The sequence below is a fragment of the Rhinolophus sinicus genome, linkage group LG10 (assembly GCF_036562045.2).
Source record: "Rhinolophus sinicus isolate RSC01 linkage group LG10, ASM3656204v1, whole genome shotgun sequence".
Classification (NCBI taxonomy): Eukaryota; Metazoa; Chordata; class Mammalia; order Chiroptera; family Rhinolophidae; genus Rhinolophus; species Rhinolophus sinicus.
In genome coordinates, this window is record NC_133759.1 from 40,516,955 (window position 1) to 40,542,106 (window position 25,152).

At 45.6% G+C, this 25,152-nt stretch overlaps 1 protein-coding gene and 2 long non-coding RNA genes across 6 annotated transcripts in view; 2 read left to right on the forward strand and 1 right to left on the reverse strand.

Moving 5' to 3' along the window:
* LOC141567221 (uncharacterized) overlaps positions 1 to 3,014 on the forward strand; it is a 16,232-nt gene extending 13,218 nt beyond the window's left edge. The window contains exons 4-5 of the long non-coding RNA XR_012489689.1: positions 1,400 to 1,539; positions 2,764 to 3,014. This is a non-coding gene — a long non-coding RNA (uncharacterized LOC141567221). The remainder of the gene's footprint in view (positions 1 to 1,399; positions 1,540 to 2,763) is intronic.
* RBSN (rabenosyn, RAB effector) overlaps positions 1 to 5,459 on the reverse strand; it is a 22,489-nt gene extending 17,030 nt beyond the window's left edge. Inside the window, exons 1-2 of one of the 4 annotated variants that reach the window (XM_019746913.2) lie at positions 5,270 to 5,459; positions 2,849 to 3,168 (exon numbers count right to left, since the gene is read on the reverse strand). In XM_019746913.2, coding sequence (XP_019602472.2) covers positions 2,849 to 2,996 — 148 coding nt within the window. In that variant the 5' untranslated portion in view covers positions 2,997 to 3,168; positions 5,270 to 5,459. Of the gene's footprint in view, positions 1 to 2,848; positions 3,169 to 3,268; positions 3,589 to 5,147 lie in introns of those variants that run through there. The other 3 variants (XM_019746939.2, XM_019746920.2, XM_019746930.2) reach the window with 3 other exon arrangements.
* Positions 5,391 to 17,568, forward strand: LOC109455410 (uncharacterized). Its single transcript, XR_002138636.2, has 4 exons — positions 5,391 to 5,497; positions 7,249 to 7,468; positions 15,143 to 15,242; positions 17,535 to 17,568. It is a non-coding gene; the product is annotated as an uncharacterized LOC109455410 (long non-coding RNA).
* Positions 17,569 to 25,152: the final 7,584 nt, after the last annotated feature.

The window sequence follows — 25,152 nt, forward strand, 5'->3', positions numbered from 1 at the left end:
ATCAGAGCTATTGTTGTATTACCCTTGATGTCCTGAATGTCATCAAAATGTCTTCCTTCCAATAGTTTATCTTCACGTAAAGAAAGAAGTCTGGGGGCCAGATCAGGTGAGTAGGGAGGGTGTCCCAATACAGTTATTTGTTTACTGGCTAAAAACTCCCTCACAGACAGTGTCGTGTGAGCTGGTGCATTGTCCTGATGCAAGAGCCATGAATTGTTGGTGAAAAGTTCAGGCTGTCTAAATTTTTCACGCAGCCTTTTCAGCACTTCTAAATACTAGGTTAACTGTTTGTCCAGTTGGTACAAATTCATAATGAATAATCCTTCTGATATCAAAAAAGGTTAGCAACATCGTTGCAATAAGTTCGCGAACTTAATTGTGAGACCTTATACATTAGTCTTTCTTAACAACAGTGAAGAGGACAGTATCTGATGTAAATAAAGAGTCTAACAGACAGGAAATTGGAATTAGCAAACACCAATTCATTTCTGCAAACAAGACTAAACTATGTCAAGTTAAACAGGCAATCCATGCCATTTTACCACTGTAAGAAGCATAGAAAAACTGCCTGGCAACCTTCCCAGGGTGGGTGTAGCCCTTTAAGAGGTGCAATTAAGAACAATCCCATATGTTTTTTAAAACACAAAGCAGAAGCAAAAGCAAATTCTCAACCACTTTTTCTTCTACTGACTGTAGATGTGCTAAACTGAAGCTGAACCATGGCTAGGACCCAAACCCACTAACTGCTTTTTAGTAATGTCAAGTTTAAATTTTCTTTTTTAAACTGCCTCCAAAACCTGAAACCATTTCACTTTCACTTTAGGCAAGTGAAATGTTAAAACCAAGGTTCGCTCTTTTGGGTTTAACATTTCACTTGCCTAAACTAGCAATGTCATAAAATTTCTAAGAATCAAAAGACCAAATGGAGAGGTGATCTGCTTTTCAAACGACTTTCTCAAAAATCTTTGATGTCAAACTTTAAAACTTTACTTTCCTGATTCTGAAACACATAATCCACAATTCCTTCCCTACTAAAGAATGCTTAACTCAATTTAGTTCTTCTGAGGTAGAGATGGGGGAAACATGGAGGGAGAAAAATAAGTGAATACTTGCAAGTTTCTTTTACAAGGAACAAAATTTCTACTCTATTTAGTATTCTCTAAATAGATTCCCATGTCTATTATTCCCTAAATAACCTTAAACATTTTTCTCCTAATAAGAGGGTTATCATAGGAATCTGAGGACATTCTACCACCTCTCCACCCACTGGCATCAAAGTCTTAGTGGTATCAGAGTACATGACGCAGTTCAGCTAAGACTGGACACTCATTGAAAATCATGGAGGCCCTTCAATTGTCCAAAGGAACTTAGATAATCAGTTTGTTTGTTTGTTTTCCAGCTGCAGTACATGCTACAATTGGAATACAGGGCCTTACATCATCTGTGATCTCATGTGGAAAGAGCAGCAGTAGTCTCAGAGGTGATAGAAGACATGGGTTCAAGGCTTAGCTCTTGAACTCAATTCCTCTGTGACCTTGGGTAAGTTATGCAACTTCTCTGAGTCTCACTTTTTCTCTGTAAGATGAGCCCAACCACACTACTGCAGGGTGAATCAAATGAAATTGTATGTGAAACAACTCTGAAAACTATAAAGCGCAAAACGCATTTTTGGGGGGAGAGGGCGGAGAGCTCCTAACAGTTATGGTTCTGCTCCAGCCAGAACCCACCTGGTCATCACCGTCTTCAGGATTTTGAAACTGTTTTACTTTGTCATGCTTTTGAAAGAAGTTATAAATGTTAATGCTTTCAGCAACTCTTTTTTTCTGAACTGAAAAATATGACATAGAGTGTGACTATTTGATTACCGGGTGCATATGACTCACGTGTGCAGAGGCCAAAGTACACGTACCGCGTTTCCCAGAAAATAGGACCGGGTCTTACATTAATTTTTGCTCCAAAAGACGCATTAGGGCTTATGTTCAGGGGATGTCATCCTGAAAAATCAGGCTAGGGCTTAGGTCTTATTTTCGGGGAAACACGGTAGGAATAAATGATCAATCATTCCTTTCTCTCCCACCCAACAAAGATTTGTGAATACAGCATCCAGATCTTTTCAGTCTCACTGCCTTCAGAAATGCGACCAGATGTAAGGTTAGCCGAAAGCGAAAAAGTGAGTTCCAGAGCAGTGGCATCATAGTTAGGGGTTAGAATCTGAAGTCCAGGAAATGAACACTGTTTAGTCAAAATTTCTGCAACTCTCCAACACCTGAGCCCTTGAAAGCTCAAATACTAAGTTCTAATTTTTTGGGTTGTTTTTCTTTGCTTTTCAACTATGACCTTCCTTTTCCTGAGCTGCAGAGGACAAGGTCTAGTGGAGAAAAGAAGGATGGCAGGAAGGCATGAATTTGTGACAAGTAAATGAGTCAACAATGTGCCTCTACTTGCATAGCAAAGGAAAAAAATTCCACTCCAAAACGCTCGGAGGCTGGCAATGAGACAATTCAGTCAGCAGAGCACAGTAACTACATTTATTAGGTTCAAAGCCTGTCTCTGCCTCATTGTGTGACTTTAGGCAGGTTATCTAATCTCTCTGTGTCTGATACCCTCATCAGTAAAATGGGGCTCATCGCCGCATAGCTATTGTGAGGATTAAATGAAGTGAATACATGGGAAGACTGTGAACGAAGCCTGGCACGTGGTAAGTACTAGATAAATGTTTGTGGCTATTGTTACCCATTTATGATTGTTAATATCATGTTCCAGAGGCAACATGGAAGCTGATGAAAACCACCCCAGGAGTTCAAGCTCCCACTGACAGAATGGGATAAGCAAACTCCTCGCCTCTTACTTTTAATTTGCCCTTTGACATCATGGTCTTCCCCGGAGTGCTCTTCCTCATAATGGGACTGAAGCTGATAGAAAGACTGTAGGTCCTTCAGGCACAAAGGGCAGAGGAAGCCCTCCCTCACTTCTCCTGGGTCATCCAGAGAGGCCATGGCAGTGTCCCTCTCAACCCGCACGAGGCAGGGGCCTCATGCCAACCTTCAGCTGGATTCCTCCACAAAGGACCAGGGCTCCCGCAGCATTAAGTTAACCAGGCAGCACACAGATGATGTGGAAGTGGTACCATGGCCCTGGGTGAGCTTTCCTCACTGGAGTACGAGAAGCCTTGAGAAAAGAAAGAAGAAGGGGGGGAAAGCCAGTCAGGCAAATTAGCAGCAATTCAGAATTCTCTTTGTTCTTTCCATCATTCACCAAGGATACTTACTGTTTGTTCTGTACATGTTTGAGAACACAAACTGCTTTCTCAAATCCTTAGACCAAAACATAAAACTATCTAAGATAGGGGAACATCACAGGACAATGGCAGCTCAATAAAGTGGGAAGCACAGATGCTTGAAGATACGAAAGGAAAATTCAACTTCAACAGCAAACACAATGCCCAGGCAATTCTCTAACATTCATTCCAAATGATCCGACTTCATAATTTGTAGATCATAGGAGTAATGTCTGAAGTACTTATCAACAAATAGGAGTTTTTCTCGAACTCTCTGTACTTTGATCATTGATTCAACCATATCTATTGAGCTCTTGCACCTGTGTCAAAAATACAACAATAAAAAAGAGATAGTGCCTGCCCTAATAAACAAAACAAAAATCCCTACCTCAGTCTAAGGAGGAGCATTAGAAACCTAGTGGTCAAAAAGAAAAATCTATTTTGTGTTTTATACTTGTAAAGCACTTTCTCTCCAGTGAACTTACTAGATTTTATACACCAGTAAGTGACAGTTGAGCAGGAAGCCAAATGTTCTCACTGCTTTAAAAATCAAAGGATTTCATGCTTAAATAATTCAGGGCTTAGTAAGTTACATTTTCAGTTTTCTTGGGCCATGGCAAAGTCACTTCCAATGTCACCTCAGAAAGACTCCCGGTCATAAGGAGAACCCAGACCACAAAACCACTCCACAGAAGCAGAGAAATTTCTCCCCAAGAGCTTGAGGTCACCAACCACAGTAGAGAGTAAGGGGGACTGTATGACCCTCAACTTTAGACGGAAGTGCCTAGAGGGCCACTGAGGCAGGACCGCCTGCTCCTCAAAGCTGAAGGGGGGCAGTGACCCAGGAAATAAACGAAGTCTGTTTCTTTCCTCTAGCTAAGAAACCCGATGACTATATATAAGCAAATCTCACCGCGTTTCCAGATAGTCACTGAAATAGCAGCTCCAGTTCTCTTCCCACCCAGCGGTTCATCTGACACCCTGACTCTGACAGCCCCCTTCCGTTCTGTGCATTCACCCCTAATACCGCAAATCAAACACGCACACACCCTTCACATCTCCATCCAACCTCACTTCCTCAAGGAAATGCCTCTGACTTGAGGCCTCCTCCCATCTGACGGCCCCTGCACTTCTCCTACACAGCACTGATCTCAATCTATAGTCACACGTGTATAAAGTAACTGAATACATGAGACTGGAAGCGCGGTGAGGGCAGACTCCATGTCTGGTTTTCCACCACCATATCCCCAAGGTCTGGCACAATGTTTGGCACAAACTACAAGAAACACAATGAATGAACTGTAAGATCAGACAACCACATACACACCACAAACCAAAGAAATCTACCACAAACCACCAGGCCAGACCCCACAACCATAACGTATGCAAGCCCACACTGTACACCATGCAAAACATAAAAACAAAACCTACGTATTCTGCACCTATACGTTCAGCCGATGCCGCAGGGACAGCCGCACTCATCACAGCCTCACGACCGCACACAACCCGCCTCCACCTCACGCAACGCGATTAGACACACGTCGCAATACTACACACAACATGAAAGACTCACCCCCGCAGGGCAGACATGACAACTTCACACATCGCACAGACGCCACTCCAAACGTTACAAACAACACAGAAACTCAGACCCCAAACGCCTCAACCTCACACAATCAGAGAACCAAATACAACCACCCGGGAGACGACCACCCACCCACCCCTCAGCCACACAACCACGCACAACTGTACACGCCCCGCGAAACCACACACCCAAACAGAGCCCACTCAACGCAAGCACACACGAGCGAACCGCAAGACCCGCAAGCCACCTCATCCACTACGCATGTCACACCCACCCCAACCTCACCGTCCCACACCCGCTCGGCCGCCCGTCTCGGTGCCTGAAGAGAGCAGCGCCCCGGCCCCTTAGGCCCGGTCCAACCCTCGGTAACCGGCCGGTCTCCCGCGGGCTCGCAGGCCTTTCCAGACCTTGGCACGGGCTCTGGGCCTCCACGGTTCATCACACCGTCGCGGCCGCCATCTCCATCGGTTACTTGGCGCTCGGCAGGCGCTCCTGTGGCAGCACCGAAACCGGAAGACAGGCTGACAGACGCCCGTGGAGCGCCGAATCTTCCAGCGCGCGAAAGGGGCCGCGACGGATTCCAAAAGCGCTGGGCGACCGGCGGCTTCTGCGCAGGCGCTGTAAGAACCAGCAGGGTGAGCTCTGTAATTTTGCAACGTTTTGACGTCCCAGGGACTTACGTATAATGCATTAAAGCCAGCCCCTTGCTCTCCACCACGTGGTACAGGTGGGAAAACTGAAGCTTGTATATGATGTAATTCTTTAGCTTTCGACCAAGGTGTGCAATGAATGAGGCAGCAGGGTTGGGGGTGGGGTCTTTAACACCTCCTACCCTACCCCCAGCTACAGTTCTAAATTAATTTGAGTCAAAGTTCTTGAGAGCTAGAGATAAAAGGAATATTTTGGAGACTTGAAGGATGTGGAAAGATCCGGAATAGAACCACATGAGAGTGGAGACTTGTAATGAGAGGAAGTATCCATTCAGAGGATGGACAGCGTGGTCAAATCTGTGGGAAATCTGACATTTTCAAATGTAAATCAAAACTGCAATGAAGGGGTGGAGGAAGGGGCATTGGAGGAGGGTGGTCAAAAGTTACAAGATAAATAAGTACTAGGGATGTAATAATGTTCAATATGATGACTATAGCTAACACTGCTGTATAATATACAGGAAAGTTGTTAACAGAGTAAATCCTAAGAGTTCTCCTCCTCAGGAGAAAAAAAAAATTTTTTTTTGCTTTATTCTTTTTTCTTTTCTTTTTATTGTCATCTATATGAAAAGATGGATGTTAGCTGAATCTATTGTGATAATCATTTCACAACATGTAAATCAAACCATGCTGTATGTCTTATACAGTGATGTATGTCAACTGTTTTTCAGTAAAACTGGAAGAAAACACAGCGTACAGTATAATTCCCACGTGGACAAAAACCAAACCAAACAACAACCAAAAAACCCACAATGAGGTACCACCTCACACCTGTTAGAATGGCTATTATCAAAAAGACAAAAAGTAACAAGTATTGGCAAGGATGTGGAGAGAAGGGAACTCTTGTACACTGTTGGTGGAAATGTAAATTGATGCAGCCACTATCAAAAACCAGTATGGAGGTTCCTCAAAAAAATAAAATGAGAACTAGCAAATGATCCAGCAATTACACTTCTGGACATTTAGCCGATGAAAATGAAAACACCAAACTCAAAAAGATGTATGCCCCCCCTCCCCCCGCCCCATGTTCATTGCAGTATTATTTATAATGGCCAAGATGGAAACAACCTGAGTGTCCATTGATTGATAAATGGATAAAGATGTTATCTATCTATCTATATCTATATCTATAATTCTGCCATAAAAAAGAATGAAAGTTTGCCATTTGCAACAACATGGATGGACCTAAGGACATTGAAGGCATTCATGCTAAGTGAAATAAGTAGATAGAGAGACAAACACTGTATGATCTCACTTACATGAGTATGTGGAATCTTAAAAAAACAAAACAAAACAAAAACAGCTCATAGATACAAAGAACATATTGGTGGTTGCCAGGGGCAGAGGAAGGTTGGGGGTGGGGGCTGGGGAGTGGCTCCACCTCTAAATTGGAGCACTGATTCTGCAACTAGTGCTGGGCCTCCATCACCTTCTATTTAAGGACGTGGGCTTCCAGCGTGGGGAGCATGGAGATTTTGGAAAGCAAAGCGCTAGTGGAAGGGCAGTGAGGTAGGGAGTCCAGAGACCTTACTGTGTGACTTTCAACTGTTCCCTTTCCCTCTCCTGGCCTCAGTTGTCCCATCTAAACAGATAAAATGGGTTCTAAAGACTTTCAAGCTCTTTTATTTTTTTCAATCTAATAGCCTAAAAAATATGTATTTTTTTTAACTTTACAGGGTTGGTAGGAGTAGACAGTGACTCCCCTTTGTGTATTGGCACAGACAAGAGACTTGCCAACCTGTCAGAAGCAAAGCATCAGTCCCAGCTTTACCTACCCACCGCCAGCTCCTGCCTTGTCTCCGAGTAACCAAAAGAGTGAAAACACCTTCTTGAATGTATGGAGCCAAATAAGTCCCAGAACTGGCCACACTTGTCAGCAGGACTATGTGGAGTCAGGTGATGAACCTTTTATTAAACCATCATGATTTTGCCTGTTATTCTATCATTTACAAAAGCCAATGTCACATTCACCATTTCATTTGCTCAAAAAAGTAGCAATGTGGCCAGCAGCTTGTGAATTTACTCCAGAAATCACGCTGGATCAGCCACTGCTATTCTGTTGATATTTTTAAGAATGATGGTGGCAAAGATCTTCCTGTATGCTTTACAGTTTGTAAAAGTGCTTTCATTATTTAAATCCTTTGGGCAACTCTATTATTAATTCTATTTTAATATTAGTAATAATGACTAATATTCACTGAGTGATTTACACGTGCCAGTCACTGTTCTATGTGCTTTACATGTTTTAACTCATTTAATCCTCATATAACCCTATATGGTGCAAACTAATATTATTCTCATTTTGTAAGTGAGGAATCTGAGGCACAGAGAGATTAAGTAATTTACCCAAGATCACACAGCTGTTAAGTACTGATCCCAGAGTCATCTTGTCTTGAGACTTTCACAACCCCCACTTTTCCTTCCTTTGTGAAGGCCTGATCTCTGAGCTTTTCTGCATCTCTCAGCATTTTCCGGGGACCAACCATGTACCAGGCATAGAGATAGAGGAAGTGAAGAGAATCATGCATGACAGTCTCAGTCTTCAAGGAGGCCTCAGGGAGCTGGCAGGGAACATAATCCAATTAGTTAAAAAAGAAGAAGAAGAAGGAGAATGAGAAGGAGAAAGGAAGAAAAGAGAGAGAAAGAGAAGTGTGCGCATGTGTGCAGAGGTTCTGCCTGATGAAACCCCCTGTGGGAATTCAGGGAAAGTTTCCCAGAGGCAGCAACACATGAACAGAGCCCTCAAGTAGAGACAATCAAGAAGCACTTGCCAGGCCTGGGGAACAGCATATGCAAAAGCATGGTCATGGGAAAGAACATGTGTCCTTTGAGAAACAGAAAAATTCATTCACACCTAGAGTGATGCTATTAAGGCACCACGTCTTCCCAGCACTACAGTGATCCCCATCTAATGGAAGAGTCTCAGACAATGGCTTCTTCACCTTTGCCTTCTGTCCTAGAGTTCTGTCTCCATTTCTGTCTCTCTCTGTCTCTCTCTCTCTTTCTGACCCCTTATTGTTTAAGTTCATCTCAACCAGCACAAGATGTCTTGGCATGACATTAAAATCCCCGTGCAGGAGAGGGAAATCATAATGTCGGTAAGCATATGTCAGGGGAAGGTGTGCAGGACGGCATGTAACTCCCCCAAGATCCAGCTTCCCTCCAGGCTGGCCCAGGCCTCTGCCAACTGCTGCTGTGGTCATGAGCGGGTAGGTTGAGGGGACAGAGGTTGGCACACCCCATCTGCTGGCGCAGGGAAAACAGAGTAATGACCAAAGGACTGACAGGGTCACAGGAGGGCAGGGCCTGGTTTGGAGAATTGGCAAAGGGTGTGCCAGGCTGGGTGGTGACCAGGGGAAGCAGGTGGCAGCTGCTCAGGGTCAGGAAGGAAGCAGAGAACGGACGAAAGAAAAGAGAGAAAGAGAGAAGGAAAGGGAAGAGAGGGAAAGAAGCAAGTAGGGAAAGAGGGAGAAAAGGAGGACAAGAAAACGTTAAGCGGTAGCCAGTCTTAACTGTTATAAGCACCGATTCCAGAGCCAGTCAACTTGGGTCTGTATCCCAGCCCCATAGCTGTGAGGTCCCAGTTGAGTCACTGAAATTCTCTGAGCTTTAGTTTCCTCATCTGTAAAATGGGAGAATAATAGCATCTACCTCCTAGGCTGGAGGATTCAATCAGTTAATACAGTGCTGGAACAGGGCCTGGCACATAGGAGGGACTATGTGAATGTTTGTTAAAGAAAAAGGAAGGGAGGTGTCATTTAAATGCTTTGGCAGTGGTGTCATGCTGAGTCAGACACTGCCATTGGAGATGCGAGGATCCTATCTGGTATCATGGAAATATCTTTGAGAGTCATGGCCCTGCCAGATGGGAAGTCAGAATAGAATCAAATAATAACTACTCGCACATTCATTGAATTTCGTGGGGGAGGTTGGTGGGAAGTAGCAGTCTCAACAGACTTGTCAAGTAGAAAATATGGTATTAACATGTGAACTGCAAGGACACCCAATTTTCAGGTTATGGGATGGCATCTCCTTTGACAAAACAGGGCCACTGCCGGCCTATTGGGGCCTTTGTGAATGGGAAAGAGGCCCCTCTTGCTTCCACGGATGTAGCCCTGTGCCAGAACTCAAGGCCTGTGCCTAGTGAGTGGGTCACAAACTGGATTTCTGCTCCCACTCACCCCCTCGACTGACTGTGCTGTACATACCTCCAAGAGGGTCCCAGGGCCAGGGACGAGAGTAAAGGGCTCAGCATGGTCCTCAGGTTGTGAGAAGAAAATCACACTGGTTGTCTGCAGCTTCAGAACTCATTCCTCTGAGCTAAATCTCTGGAGATATGTACGCCCAGTCAGTTGAGAAGTTAACCCCAATTCAAACACAGATTTGAAATAATCTGTATACATGTGGTATTTTAAGTATTTAAGATATTGAAGAGTTTGATGTGTATAGCATCTAACACCTTAGTCTTGTGACTCCAGTTTAACTCAGAAATTGACTTAGGCCTGTGATTTTTTTTCATTCAACAACCTATGTATTGAGCACCTTGCTACATGCGTGCCTGAGCTAAACCAGACAGCAGCTCTTGACCTCATGAAGCTGATAGTCTAGTGGAGAGACACAGCCACTAAACAATAACTATACCCAAGAAGTATATTTTATAGTACATTAGAAAGTGATAAGTGGATAGAAAAAAGAAAAAAATTGAGTAAAGGGGATGGGAAGTGCCAGGTCGCAGTATTTAATAGGGGGGTCACTGAGAAGGCATCATTTGAACAAAGACCTGAAGGCAGTGAGGAATGAGCCATGTGGATCTCTTGGGGGAAGAACTTCCATGCAGAGGGAACAGCCAGTGCAAAGTCCCTAAGGCAGGGCGTGCCTGGCAGGTTAAAGTAAAAGTCATGAGGTCAACACGCATGCTCATAGCGACATTATTCACAATAGCCAAAATGTAGGAACAACCCAAGTGCCTATTAATGGATGAATGGATAAACAAAATGTGATCTATCCGTATAATAAAATATTATTCGGCCGTAAAAGGGAATGACGTGATATATGCTACAGTATGGTTTGACCTTTTTCATTCTGCTTAGCAAAATAAGCCAGACACAGAAGGACAACTACTGTATGAATCCACTTACATGAAGTATCTAGAAGAGGCAAGTTCATAGGGACAGAAAGTTGAGTAAAGATTACCAGGGTCTGGGGGGAGGGGAGGAGTGGGAGTTGGTGTTGAATAGACGCAGATTTGTGGGGGGCCGAGGGAAGAGTTTTGGGTATAGATAGTGGTGCCGGTTACATTACATTGTGAATGTATTTAATGCCACTGAACTGTACACTTGTGAATGGTTAAAATGGTAAATATTATATTGTGTCCATTTTACTACAATAAAAAAAGGTAATGTGGCTGGAACAGAGGGAGCAAGGGAGGGAGTTATAGGAAGGTCTGAGAGCTCAAGGGGAGAGGGCAGGTCATGGCTATTGTAGGGACTTTGGCCTTTACTCTGAGTTGGCGGGATCCTCAAGGGAGAGTTGGGAGTAGAGAAGGAACCGGATCTGACCTCTGGCTTCTGTGTTGAGAAGAGGTACAGAAGGCAAAAATACTGTGTGCTTGGCATACATAGTAAACCCTTAGTAAGAATCAGTTGAAAGGATGTTTGTTGAATGTCTGGAAGGAAACACAGACTCAGTCGTTGCCTCTGGGGAGTGGAGCTGGCCTTGGAAGGAGATCTCATTGTCACAATGGACTGTTTTCTCTGTGGAGTAGGTACACAGGGTGAGCAGAGGGCTGCGAAAAGCCTACCCAGCCACCAGGGGGCGCCATTTGGTCATGTAAGATCCCAGGTTTTCAAAGCCAACTTGGTTTTCCTGGTTCTTGTTTGATGCCTTCTGAGACTCCCTCCTGCTGTCCAGCAGAGGAAGGTGAGCACCCCAGCTGCCTGGAGTGAGAGTCAGTTCCCCCTACGAAGCCCCTGCACTGATGAGTTGAGCGCCCCCTTCTCTTGCAGGGGCTCAACTGAGAGGCCAATGAGGTCCGGAGCTCAGATGGCATGGCACATGGCCGTGTTCCCACCTGGCCTTGTGCCTTCAACAGAGCTCATGGGTTCTTTTCTCTGGGGGACTCGACTCCCAAACCTGCTTTTCTCACAGCCCTTCCATTGGAGTAAAGGGCTCCTCCATTCAGCCAGGTGCACCAATCAAACACTTTGAGGTCGTCTTTGACCCCTCTCTTTCTCTCACACCTTACTTCTAATCCATCAGCAAGTCTTGTCGGCTTTTGCTTTGAAATGGATCTAAAATATGCCCACTTCTCCTCACCTCGCTGTTACCCCACCATCTCTCACGTGGATGACTGCAGTCGCCCCCTCCCTGCTCTCGCTGCCGCTTCTCTTGCCCCCACCCCACTCTCACAGCCTCTGCCTCCCATGCAGATAGAGGAGTCCTACTGGATCAAAGTCAGGCCACGTCCCTCCTCTGCTCAGCACCCTCCTGTGGCTCCCACCAAAGTCCTCATATTAGCCCACAGGGACCTTCCTGACCTGGCCCGGGTACCCCTCAGACTTATCTCTCACAACCTTCCCAAGGGGCCCTGGTACGCAGGCACAATGGCTTCCTGCTCCTGCTGTCGCAGGCAGAGCATGGTCCACCTCCATCATCTGCTGGTCCCGTGCCCAGAACACTCTTCTCCCAGATTCCTAAATGCCTCTCTCCCTCACCTCCTCAGGCCTCTGCGCAAACATCACCTCATCCTGACCACGCTATCAAAATAGCACATCCCCGGCCAGAGCTGGAACCAGGAGAGGTAAGCGAGGCACCTGGGGTGCAAAATTTAAAGAGGTGCTCACCCTTAGGACTGTGCAAGCACCGGCTCCGTTTTGTACTCTCAGAGCCCCATTTGCCTCACCTTGTTCCTAGCTGTTCACCGGCACCCCACCCCTTTACCTCTGTGCCTGGGCCCTGCATTCATGTTCCTCATTCCTTCTGCACATGTGCACATGTTTGTTGATTGCCTCCCTTCCACTGGGATGCCAGCTGCACGAAGGTGGAAACTTTTCACGTTTGCTGCTGTATCCTCAGCCTCAAATGGTGCTGATACATAATAGGCCCTCAATAAATGTTTTTGAAGGACTCCCTGAAGGAATGTGTGATTTTGGGCAAGCTTCTCAGCCTCCATATAGAATGGGGACGATAATAGTCCATACCTCGCAGAGTTGTAGTGAAGTTTGAGATTGTGCATCTAACACAAGTCACATGGTTTCTGATGTACAGTAGGCAATCAGTCAAGGTCAGCTGTTGTTGTTATCCTTATTAAGCCACGGATATGATATTAAATAAGATAATGCTACTTGCTGTAACAAACCAACCCCAAGATTTTGGTGCCATAACATAACACGTAATGGCTAGGCAGGTGTCCCTGGTCGATGGGTGGAGGGGGAGCTGGAGCCCTCTCTGTGCAGTCATTCATTCCCTTGGCGATTGCAGAACAATAAAGCCACTGTCATCTTCAGCGCACCGCCTCCAAGGTCGTTCAGGAGTTGATGTCCAGCCAGGAAATGGAAGGAAAGAGAATAGAGAGAGTCCGTTTCCTTTCAACCGCCTGAGCCTGGACCTCACTTTCTCACACCTTCATTGGCAAGAAGCCGTCACACAGCCTCTCCCAGAAGCAGGGAGGGCTGGGAACTGTTGTCCCTGGCTGGGCAGCTATATCCCACAACATCTCCACACCACACAGGAGAAGCACATGTCTCCGGTGCACAGCTGGCCGTCTCTGCCTCAGATCGTTTCTCAGACAATGTCGACACTCTGTGCAAAAACACCTCAGGCTGAGCCTCTGCCAGGCTGTCAAGTCCCCAACTTTAGCAGGCTGGTGTAAGAAGGGGCGGATACTTCCACCCCAGGTAGTCACCGTGTGTACCTCAGCCCACGGAGGTGCTCCCCTGCATTGGAAAAGATAGTGGTGGAAATCTCATGGCCTCAGCTTCTCTGCTTTCTCTCTCTCTCTCTCTCTCTCTCTCTCTCTCTCTCTCATCTCTCTGTCTCACTCTCTCACATGTTTGGTAGTTGACTGGTCTAGAATGGCTTTGACTAGGATAAATGAGCTCCTCCATGTGGTCTCTCATCTTCCAGCAGGCCAACCCAGGTTTGTTCACAAAAAGAAAGCAAGCAGAAGCATTCATGATCTTTTGACTCCTAAGGACAACAGTTCCCAGCCCTCCCTGCATCTGGGAGAGGCTGTGTGACGGCTTCTTGCCAATGAAGGTGTAGCCTCCTATCAGCCAAAGCAAGTCACAAGACCAGCGTAAATCCAAGGGTGGAGAACTAGAACCACCACCTCTTTCTAGGAGAAACCACAAAGGGGGAGGTATCAGCTTGCAGGCTTCCGTAACAAAGTACCACAGACTGACTGACTTAAACAATAGAAATTTATTTCCTCACAGTTCTGGAGGCTGAAAATCCAAGATCAAGGTGTCTGCAGGGTTGGTTTCTTCTGAGGCCTCTCTTCTTGGCTTGCAGATGGCCGTCTTCTCCCTGTGTCTTCACATGGTCTTCCCTCTGTGCATATCTATGTCCAAATTTTCTCTTCTCAGAAAGATATAATATTGGGTTAGGGCCCACCCTAATGATCTCATTTTAATTTACTTACCTCTTTAAAGACTCTCTCTCCAAATACAGTCACATTCTGAGGTCCCAGGGCTTAGAATTTCAACATGAATTTTGGGAGAACAAAATTCAGCCTATAGCAGATAGAGACTATGGCCATTTTTGTGCTCAATCTACCACTAAATATCCTGCTACATCCTGAATAAGATGATGACCCTGCAAGATGGGTGTCAGTCACCGATTTGCACATCAGGGAGCTGAGGCTCTGAGAAGGTTAAGTGACTTGTGGAGCCAGCACAGGAAGCCTCAGTCCTTCGAATGAAAGGCTTTCTCACATTCTCACTAAGGGAGTGGCTGGGACAGGGCCCAGGCTGGGCACAGGTCACCTGGAAAACCAGCTGTTCCTCTTGAACAAGCTGATGTGAGGACCAGGGCAGGGGCCAAACACAGGTGCCTTCAGTCCTCTGCCGGCCTCCCTCCACCCTCCTCGTGGTGGGGCAAACACAGAGAACACGCAGGACTCCTTCCCTTGCCCGGAAAACACACTGATTATTTCTTGGAACTGTGAACCCTAAATTCAGGACCCCAAGTGCGCTATCTGTCCTCCCTTGCCCCTCCCGGACAGAAGGGGCACTTCCTCCCTTGTGAGTCCCCAATTATATGTATATGTATATGTATACATATGTTTCCCAGCTCTGTCGTCCCACTAGACTATGAGCTTCTCGAAGGAAGGAGTACTGTCTTAGTCATGTACCAGCCATGTCCTAACTATGAGAACTTGAGCAAGTTATTTAACCTCTCTGTGCATCAGTTTCCTCACCTGTCAAGTGGGAGTAATAAATAAGGACACTTCTCAAAGGACAGTGTGATGATTAAATAAGTTAATATATGCAAAGCGCATAGAACAGTACCTGACACAGGGTCAGCGCTCATTAAATGTGAGCTGTTATTATTTTTGGTATTATCCCCCAGTGCCCTACATAGGTCCTGGCCCAGGATTATTTGCTGAATGAAAACACTGACGAATTACGAATGACCATCAACTTCATGAGCAGAAGACCAACGCACGGGGGTGAGTAAAACATTAGCTGGGAGAAAAATAGGAATATCACCAAGTGCATTAAGCATTTTAATTAGAGTCTCCTCCACGCCCCCCTGTTGTTTGGCCGCTGCCTTCCGCTCCTAATTTGGTTTGGCCTGGATGGCACTTTAAGGATCAGGCATGGTCTTCTGCCTGCGTCCTGAGCCCTTGCGCCACAACTAGTGGCCTCCCACGTGCCCCTCAGCCGCCTGCTTTAAATAGCTTCCTCTTGCTAACAGTTAATATGAAGCCTGAGTGGACCAGAGCTTATATAAACGGCCAACCTCTTCCCCCGTTTAGCTGAGACCCTGAGTCCCACAGCAAATCCCACCAGAGTGGGAGCATGCGGCTCCTCCTGCCAGCAGGGGGCGCCCAACGTTTGTCTAGGGAGAGGCTCAGGGGAGCTCTGGGAGCACTTACCTGTCCCTGGTGGGACTTACGCGGGTCGCATACCCTTAGATTGATGTGGAACGCAGCCTAGACAGGATTTTTAACGCTGCCCATGTGATCCTGATGTTCAGCCAAGATTGAGAATCACAGCCCCAGAGCCTCTGCCTTCCTCTACCAGCCGCTGGTGGGCTCATTCCAGGCGCCAAGCACCAGTCTCCCATTCTCGATTCACCTCTTACAGGCGGCAGCAGCATTTCCAAGCTTCTGAGTTGTCCCTGTACCTCCTGTACAATTTCGCCTTAGCTACAAACTGCCTATTATTTACCTTGAACACAACTCACTTTTAAATATTAACCCTATTCTAGGCACATATGAAATTATAGTTTGGATGTATTTGTTTTCTTTAATATGCATTTAAATAAATGCTAAATTGTTAAAACTGAGATGCAGGTACCATCAGAATCATTCTGTGCAGAGCCAGGGGTACATTCATCACTCGTGGGAGGGAGCAGAGAGGGGCCACCCAAGGGTGGGATCAGGGAATAGAGATTGCCTTCTGGGTTTGCACACAAAGAGGGGCAAAGGATGGTCTCCCAAGCCAAGGACAGCATGTGTATGCTGAACATGCTTTGACTATCTCCAGGGGAATACACAAGGAACTAGTAAACGCAGCTACCTCTAGATCTCACAGATCTTTTTCTCACTTTAAAAAATAAATCATTTTTTAAAAGAAAGAATAGGTTAACAGAAGGAAGTGTCCCAGCTAAAGACGCCAGTGCCAGCACTCTAACTTTGGCTGAGAGTATCCAACCCTGTTCAAGCAGGAGAGGTACAGACCTGGGGTGGGGGCACCCAGTGCTTGGGTCACTGAAGACCCACTGGCCTCAGTGTGAGATGCTCAGGCTTCCTCAGGCCTCAGCCAGGGCAGGCCCAGAAAACAACTTTTCCTCTGAGGTCTGGCCCATCAGGTGCTTTCTGAAGACATGTTGGCTGTCCACCCCATCCCTAGGTGCTGGGGCCTGCAAGAGAGCCAGGCTAAGCACGCCCAGGGCAGGTAGGAGGCCAGGAAGTCGCCAACACTGAGGAGTCAGAGGAGGCACCCTGGGGGCAACTCTGCAGCAAGCTCACATGGTCTGGGGGCCCAGAGGACAGAGCAAGGACCCCCAAGGACATCACAGAGCCGTCCCAGGGCAGCAGGTCTTAGCTCAGAGAGCAAACTCTTTCTTCCTGGCAGAGCTGTGCTGGTTGGTAAGGCTGTTCCTGAAGGAGTGAGGTCTCCATCCCTGGAGGTATGCAAGCATAGACTGAGGAAACATGTCAGGGAGGTTGGGGAGAATTTTACCCAACCCTGACCTTTAAGGATGTTTGAATGCTGAGGTTCTGTGATTCCAACTCCCTGACACAAGCCCTGCCTCCTCCTCCTCCTGTGCTAGTGGGGGAAATGTGAGGGAAGGTGGGAGGTACTCCCTGTCTCCACACCAATCTCCTGGCCTCCCAAAGAAGAACCTAGGTGGGTCAAGAGCACTTCAGTGGAATGATTGGGGAGATCCTCAGTCATTCAGCATCAAAAGTTATGGTTTAGCATTGATGTAGGAACTTGGCCTTGCAAAAGTGCCTTCAGGAACATAGGAGATAGTGGGGACCCTTGCTGCCTCCAAGCCAGTTACTCTCAGGTGACGTGGGGCCTCAGTCAGCACAGTGGGCTCCAACTCAGGCCTCCTGCACAGTTTGGGCCTCCAAAATATAAAAACTGCAATGAATTTTATTCAATTTAAAAAGCGTTTTAAAATGTTACAGTTTTATTACAGGTAATAACATTTATCTGGTACAAATTCAAAAGGTATGCAAGGTCATTTAGCAAAAAGTTCATCCCCGTTTCATTCTTCTCCACAGCAACCATCCATCCTTGGTGTCCTCCAGAAAGTCAGTAAGCATGCAAACAATACACATATCTCTCATGAAATGTGTTTTGAGCACCTACTAAGTGTAGGGGTGGGGGTAGGAGGTTATGATGCACAGGCTGGGGAGTTAGACAGACCTTGGCTCACACTTCAGTTGGTAATTTTTGGCCATGCCTACCTGCTAAGAGCAAATGTTTGCTTCCTGGGGACCAGGCACTGTTCTGTGATCTTTCTGTGTGTTTTCTCATTTCATTCTCACCATGTGAAAGTTGGGGTCCTCTGAGAAGTCGACACCAGTATGGGATTAGACATGACAGAGATTTATTGGGGAAAATACCTGTGAAGGAAAATGGAGAAGGAGCCACAGTAAAGTCAGCAGATTTAGCGAACAAAAACACAGGACACCTAGTTAAATTTGAATGTTAGATAAACAATGAATACTTTTTTAGTATAAGTATGTCCTGTGTAATATGTCCCATGCATACTTATGTTAAAAAATTATTTGCTGTTTACCCGACATTCACATTTAACTGGTATCCTGTACTTTATCTGGAGGCAACTGAGAGAGTCACGAGAGCGTCATGCCGGTCTGAGCCCTGGGCGAAGCAAAGAGAGAAGGCGGGTAGTGTGGCAGGCTGATAATGGCTCCCAAAATGCCGATGACTCAATCCCCAGGACCTGTTCCTGTTACCTTATATGGCAAAAGGGACTTTGCAGTTGTGATTAAGTTGAGGATCTGGAGATGTGAGATTATCCAGGTGGACCCTAAATGTCATTGTAAGGATCCTTATAAAAGGGAGGCAAGAAAGTCAAAGAAGGAAATGAAAGCTGTAAGATGAGGCCCAAGGAGAGTTCTGTCTTACAGGAAAGGGCCTGTTGCTCTCAATCCCTCAGTGGCTGGCTGGGAACAGCCTGTGGGTACCTAGTCTTCATGCTAATGTTTCTTCCTTCAGATCACAGCAGCTGAGCGAGTCAATGACACTACCCATCCTTGGAAACCTCAGAGGCACACTTTGATCACTCCCATACACCACCACCTTATTAGTCTCGTTCTACTACAAAGATACCAATGCACAGAGAGGTTAAGAAACTTGCCATGGTCACACAGCCTTTACGTATTGCTGCTGGGATTTGAACCTAAGTAGTCTGACTCTAGAGTCCCCACAATTTAACCACGATTTTAGGATGCTTCCTTCATGGGCTTTGGAGTAAAAACTGCTTCAAATAGCTTTTGGAATCAAATAGAGTATATTTTAGGAATAGGCTAATTTAAAAAATATTATAGACTAATAATATCCAGTGTTAGAAATTATGTAGGGAAATAAGTACTCTCAAATCTCATGTACTGTAGGGGGGAGTATAAATTGGGTACAGCCTTTAGTAGAGTAATTGGCAGTATTTACAAAAATTTTAACTGCCCATGCCCTTTGTCCTAGTAATTTCACTTCTAGGTGTTCTGTCCCACAAAAACTCTCATGTCTGCACAAAGACAGGAGCAAGACTCCTCATTACAGTATTGTTCGTAATTGGGAAGCACTGAAAATAACAAATGAATTATGATGCATCCATGTAACACTCCTTTAAAAGGAACAGGGGAGAGCTCTCATGGCCAATATGAGGACAGTGCCATGTCATGTTGTAGTATTAGAAAAGTCTTAGGACAATGAGCAGAGTAGAGTGACAATGCATTTATGTAAAACAATACGAAAAAATGTGAGAGATTGTGTGTGCGTGTGAATATATGCAAATGTGCAAATGCAGAGGCAACTACTGTTGGAATTTGTATTTATTTGTGAATACTCAACATGTGTCCTTTCAGTTGACACTCATTAAGGGTTCACTATGTGCCAAGCACCTTGGCATCTTTGCCCTCTGCGTTCCTTCTCAGCACAGAAGCCAGAGGTCAGATCCAGTTCCCTGGTGCTTCCCCTTGTGGCCCTGCATGGAACTGTGAGTAACAAACTATCTTTTCAATGGCAATTATCTCTGCCTCCATCTGTTGGCCTCACCATACCTGAATAATACTAAAAATCTACATTTTAAAAACACTGCCCCACTTCCATATTTGAAACATCACCCCTCAGTGTGTGGGACGTGGAGATCTGAGAGTCCAGATTCCTCCCAGGACGCACCCATCTGGAGATGTACTGTATGAAGGGACACGCCATGTGAGCAGCCCACAAGGACGATCATGAGGCGATGGCCACGTGGTAACACACTCGTCTCATCACCTCGGCTACTCCCTTCCTCATCCTCACTGGCAATGCTCAGGGAGGCAATGCCAACCACCTCCAAACTGTGAACTGTGTCTCCCTCTTCAGAAGGATGCTGAGAGGTTGGAGTCATAAAAGGAGGCTCTAATATTTGCTCTACATATCTGTATGTTACATAAAATTTTAATGATGCTCGATATTACTTGAATACATTTAAGATATTAAAAATGATTATAGGCTTAGGGGGAAAAAAGAGGCTTATTAAGTCAACAACCATGTGTTTTGGCAGCAGGGGGAGGCGAGCGCTGTCTTTCACTGATTTGTCGTTGGTTTTGAAGTTTTGTTTTAATAGAAGCCTCAGACTGGTGCTGGAAAAAGGGCCTCTTACTCAGACCTATTGGCACTTAACTGCCTTTGACGCCGACATCTCGTCCAGTGTGCTCAGCTCCTGACGGCTTTCTCCTCCTCCTCCCCAGCAGTCTTCAGGAGCCTTTCATCAAAGGACAATTACCGGCTCATTTGTCTCTGCCTCAAGCCTTGCCCCCACTGATCATGAATCTCCAGGAGTTAGATAGATGCTTCCTGCAACAGCTGCCCCCTCAGAAAGCAACACTCAAAGGGCTATCCAGGGGGTGAGCCCTCAGTTACACAAGTAATTCACATAGGTTCAAATGCTGCTTCTGTCATATTTGCTGTGTGACCTTAGGCAAATTGCTTAATCTCTCTGAGCCCCAGTTTCCCCATATGAAAAATGGGAATAAATTAGGATCTATCTCATTAGGTTGTTGAGAATTTGAATATATCTGAGACGCTTAACATAATCCTCAGAGTAAATGTTCATTTTCAATTGTCAGATTTTGTTATTATCAATCTTCCTGTTTACTCATTTTCTAAACTAACACTTATTGTGTGCCTATGGTGTGCTTGCCCCTTTGTTAGTTCCCAGAGCTATAAAACAGAGTTTAAATTACTTGTTCTTTTTATGTCATAGGCTGGTTTGAAGCAAAAAAGGGTTGGGGTTAGATACCGAGAAGAACTTCTAGAATGAAAGGTTAGCAGATTCTAGAAGTGGGGGGAGGGAGTTGAGGGACATGACTTTTCTGATGAGAGGAGACCTGGTTCAGAAAACATTTGGACTATTTGGACTACTGAGACCTTCACTGCTTTCTGAACCACACTGGTGGGGTGCTGGGCAAGAGAAGAGGAGAAAAGAAGTATTTTTCCAGACAATATTTGGCATGTTTGAGAGGAGCCACATGAAATTTACAGCATCTTCCTGAAGCGGTAGATGACCGGTAGTTTGATTCTCAAGCCCAGCAGGGCCCAGCCTAGCTGGATTGGGATGGGTAAGAGGTTGATGAGAAATAAATGAAACAGGTGCTGAAATTTCTTCTTTGCCAATAAAAGAAAGTTACAATTTGAAATTGGTTGAGTGTTTCCAGGAAGGGGATGTGATGAGGAAAATTTTCATCTATAACAACTCCTTTAGCTTTAGGCACCCAGGGGAGCCAACCGCTTAGCCCGGGGCCTCTCCCTTCTGCATAGGTGCTGGAGTTGGGACCCTGTGGAAGTTGAGATTGAGGCACTTCAATCGCAGGAATCTCGCGTGGTTCCAGAGGACTGCATTAGACCAACAGTTCTCAAACTTGAGGATCAAAATTCCCCGGAGGGCTTTTTACAGCACAAATCACTGGGTCCCGATCCCAGAGTTTCTGATTCAGCAGGACTGAAGGTGGGTTCCAAGAATTTATATTTCTCCTAGTTTCCAGATGATGCTAGACCACATCTTGAGATGTGCTGCTATGAATGAACCCTAGGATTCTGGGGCCAGGTCCATCCAGCTCTGACAGGTGGGAGCCCAGAGGACTTGCCTGATACAATGAGCGAAGAGGTCATAGAAGACTTCCTGGAGGAACAGGTACCTGAGTTAAGTCTGAAGCTGGGATTTTCCTGGTCAAAAAGAGAGGCAGGAAGAATTCCAGGCAAAGAGGCAGTATTGTGTCGGCCTAGAAGAGAAATAGTTTGGTCTGTACAGTGTGACTGGATAGGGTGGGTAGTGGAACTTTAGCCAGGCAATGGGCAGTATCCATTTCACCAAAGGCCTTGAATGACAGGACAAGGAACGTGGCCTTTGTCCTGAGGGCCTGGGAGTGTTGCTGAAGGATGTCAGCAGGACAGTGACATGATCAGAGCTGACTGTTGAAATGATTTCTCTTCAAGGTACGGGAGTGGGGGTTCAGGTTTGATTATTTATCCCCTCCTACTAATGAGGAAACTGGGGTGCAGAGAGTAGAACAATTTGCCTAACACCGTAGCTTGAAAATGGCAGAACCAGGACCCATCCTGGTTTGCCTGACATCAAGTGTGCACTTCTGCCCACCACCCCACAAGGGTTTGGGGCACAGAGGCGTGCGCGTGCATTACTCCTGGCTCTGCCCTCAGCTCACTGGGGCCTCATGTTCTGATCCACCCTCTCTTGGCTACTAGGAGGACCAACTAGTAAAGTACTACAGAGAGGGCTGAAGAAGCCGAAACTTTACATTACCAACGCTGTCTTTAGATGTGTGATTTCTCTGAACCATTGAGTCTAGACATAAAAGGGCTGCAGGCCCTGCCCACCCTCTGTCACAGCTGCCTCTTCCTTCTGCTGTAATGAGGGGCATTCTCAAAAGAGGCTACCGCAGGCCCACTTGCTGGCTCTGCTCTCAGCAGGTTTGGAGGCGTTTGGAGAGCCCTGGGGTTAAGGGTACCCAGGGCTTTGAGGGAGAGATGATAAAACGAGGACTCACTATGGCAAGATCAGGCAGCAGGCACCCTGGCCTCCCAGAGAATCCAAGTACCTCTGTACTCTCACTGCAGATTTTGCAAAAGCGAGGTGTATGTATTTATGATATCCCCACCCCAGTGGGCTAACCCACACTGCCCCTTTTCCTCCCAAACCAATGGTTCCTGACTCTCCTACATCATAGACCCACCCCTTTGAGAATTTGATGAAAGTTCAAATCCCTTCCCCCAACAATAATTGAATGCAAACTAATAAATAATCCTAAGAGCTGGTATTTATAAACAATGTGTGCCAAGCATTGAGTTAAATGGTTCACATGGCTCATCTCATTTCATTGCTATTGACACCCTAGGTTTTGCTGTCTCCACTTTGCAAGTGGGAGACTGAGACACAGAGAGGTTGTTAGCTGTTGGAGGCCACACTGCTGGTTAGTGCTTGAGCTCAGCCTCTGACCTAGGTCTGTTGAACTCCAAAGCCTGCTTTTAAACCAGCTCACTCTATCACACAAACACATATACACGAGCATAACTTTGGAGGCAATATGAGGACCCGACAAACCCACAAAGGACCTAGAAGCATCCTTCCTGAGTGCTAGGGACATAACTCACCCTTTCCCAAAGATCTCACAATTCAGTAGGGGGCAACATGCTTCCTGATGGTTGATTTTGTGAAGGGAGAGCTGAAAGCATAGAGGAGGGTCATCCAACCCAACCAGAGGTGTTAGGAAGGACATCCCGGAAGACTAATGTTATTGAGTTGCAGGGTTTTAAAGGAGAGACGGGTAAGGGCTTTCCTGTTCCTGGCAGACAGAATAGTGGGGGCCAAAACAGTAGAGTCCAGAAAGAGTGTGACAATATTTGGGGTCAATGCACAGCTAAGAGAAGTGACAGCAAAGGGTGGGAAGCATGAGATCTGGGAGGTAGCAGATGACAAGTCTGAAATATCAGGTTCTATAGCAGTTAGGAGGCTTTGGCCACAAGTAACATAAACCCCAACTAGAAGTGGTTTAAATAGTGAGTCAGTTTTATTATCCCACATAACAAGATGTCCAGAGGTGGGGTGGCTTCAGGATTGGTTAATTCTTTGTGGCTCAATGACATTGTCAAGGAATCAGATGTATCTATCTTTCTGCTCTACCATCCCCAGGCTCATCCCCTTCTATCTCAGGCTTGTGCCCTCATGGTCACAAAATGGCTGCCAGAGTTCCAGATATCAGTTGAGAACATTATGATATTGAAAGAAGAGGGATTATTTTTTCCCATGGTGCTTTTGTTTTATCAATAAGTAAACCTTTCCCCAAAGTCCCCATCTTTCCCCCATTGACATCCCATATTTCACTGAGTGATACAAACACCCCCAAACAGATCACTGGCAAGAGAATGGAATTTTCATGATTGGTTTAGACCCATCAAGATTCACCTCTTCAGAGATGCATGGCTGTTTAATACCTTATCAAAGCCAAGAAGAAATGGGAGAAATGTCTGTTGAGAAAGCAGCTAATGGTGTCTGCCACAGGTCCCGAACATGAAAAGCTTTTATTCTGAAGGAAATGAAAAGTCATCAGGGGCTTTAAAAAAGGGAAACATAGGGAAGGCCATGTTTTTAAAACATCACCCAGCTGGCCAAAAAGAAGGATGTTCAAAAGTCAGGAGAAGAAATGGGGAAACTGCAATAGACCAGGTGAGAGAGGAGAAGAGCTGCCCTAAATTTTAGGCTGGGGCAGTGGGATAAAAAGGAAAGATGCTTGGCATTTCTATTTTTAATTTCTAAGTGTTTGTTTGTTCCCTGACTGATTCATTTCTATATCATCTTGTACTCATTTTATGGGTGCTATATTGTGTCTTATTTCTCTGGGGATACCAATTACAAGGTTTTTTTTTCTTCTTCTTCTTTTTAACATTTTTTTTTGTTTTCAGAATTATCCGTGTTTCCTCTAGGGCTATTTTTTCCCCTCTGTTTCTTTATCTTAGTCTCTTGTTTAGGTTTCAAGATTTCCTGAAATGTTAAGATCATCCTTGATTTTTTATTCAGGAAGAAGAGGAGCTAACCATGTATGATCAATTAGCCATCTTCAACCAAAAAAATCTCCTGAGTTATTTAAAATATAGAATCAACAGAAGTTGCTGGGTTAGAGGGAAGCACAGACATTCAAGCTCTGCAGAGAGAAACATCTAGGCTGTCTTTAAAAATGAGCTCGAGTTATTAACACTGATATTTGACCAGTACCTGACCCTCTCCACAGAGCCCTTTAGGTAGAAGACCTCAAATACACCAAGACCTTGTGAGCCACACAAGGAGAGACAGCCTGTTCTTGTTGACTGTACCTTTTCCTCTGGTGTGACTCATTAGGAAACTGTGTCTACGTAGTGGTAGAATCTCTTAGAAGTCAAGCACTAGGTGTCAGGAAGACAGGAGTCATGAGTTGTCCATGGGTTGCTTGCCTGACATTGGACAAGTAATAGCTTTGAGCCTCAGTTTCCCCATCTTTAAAATGAGATAACTGTAGTATCTCTATTGCCAAGCTGTTTGTGAGAATGAAATGAGACAGTGCATGTGATGTGCCTTGCACAGGCATTGGAGGTGATCAACAAATGTAAGCTATGACTGTTATT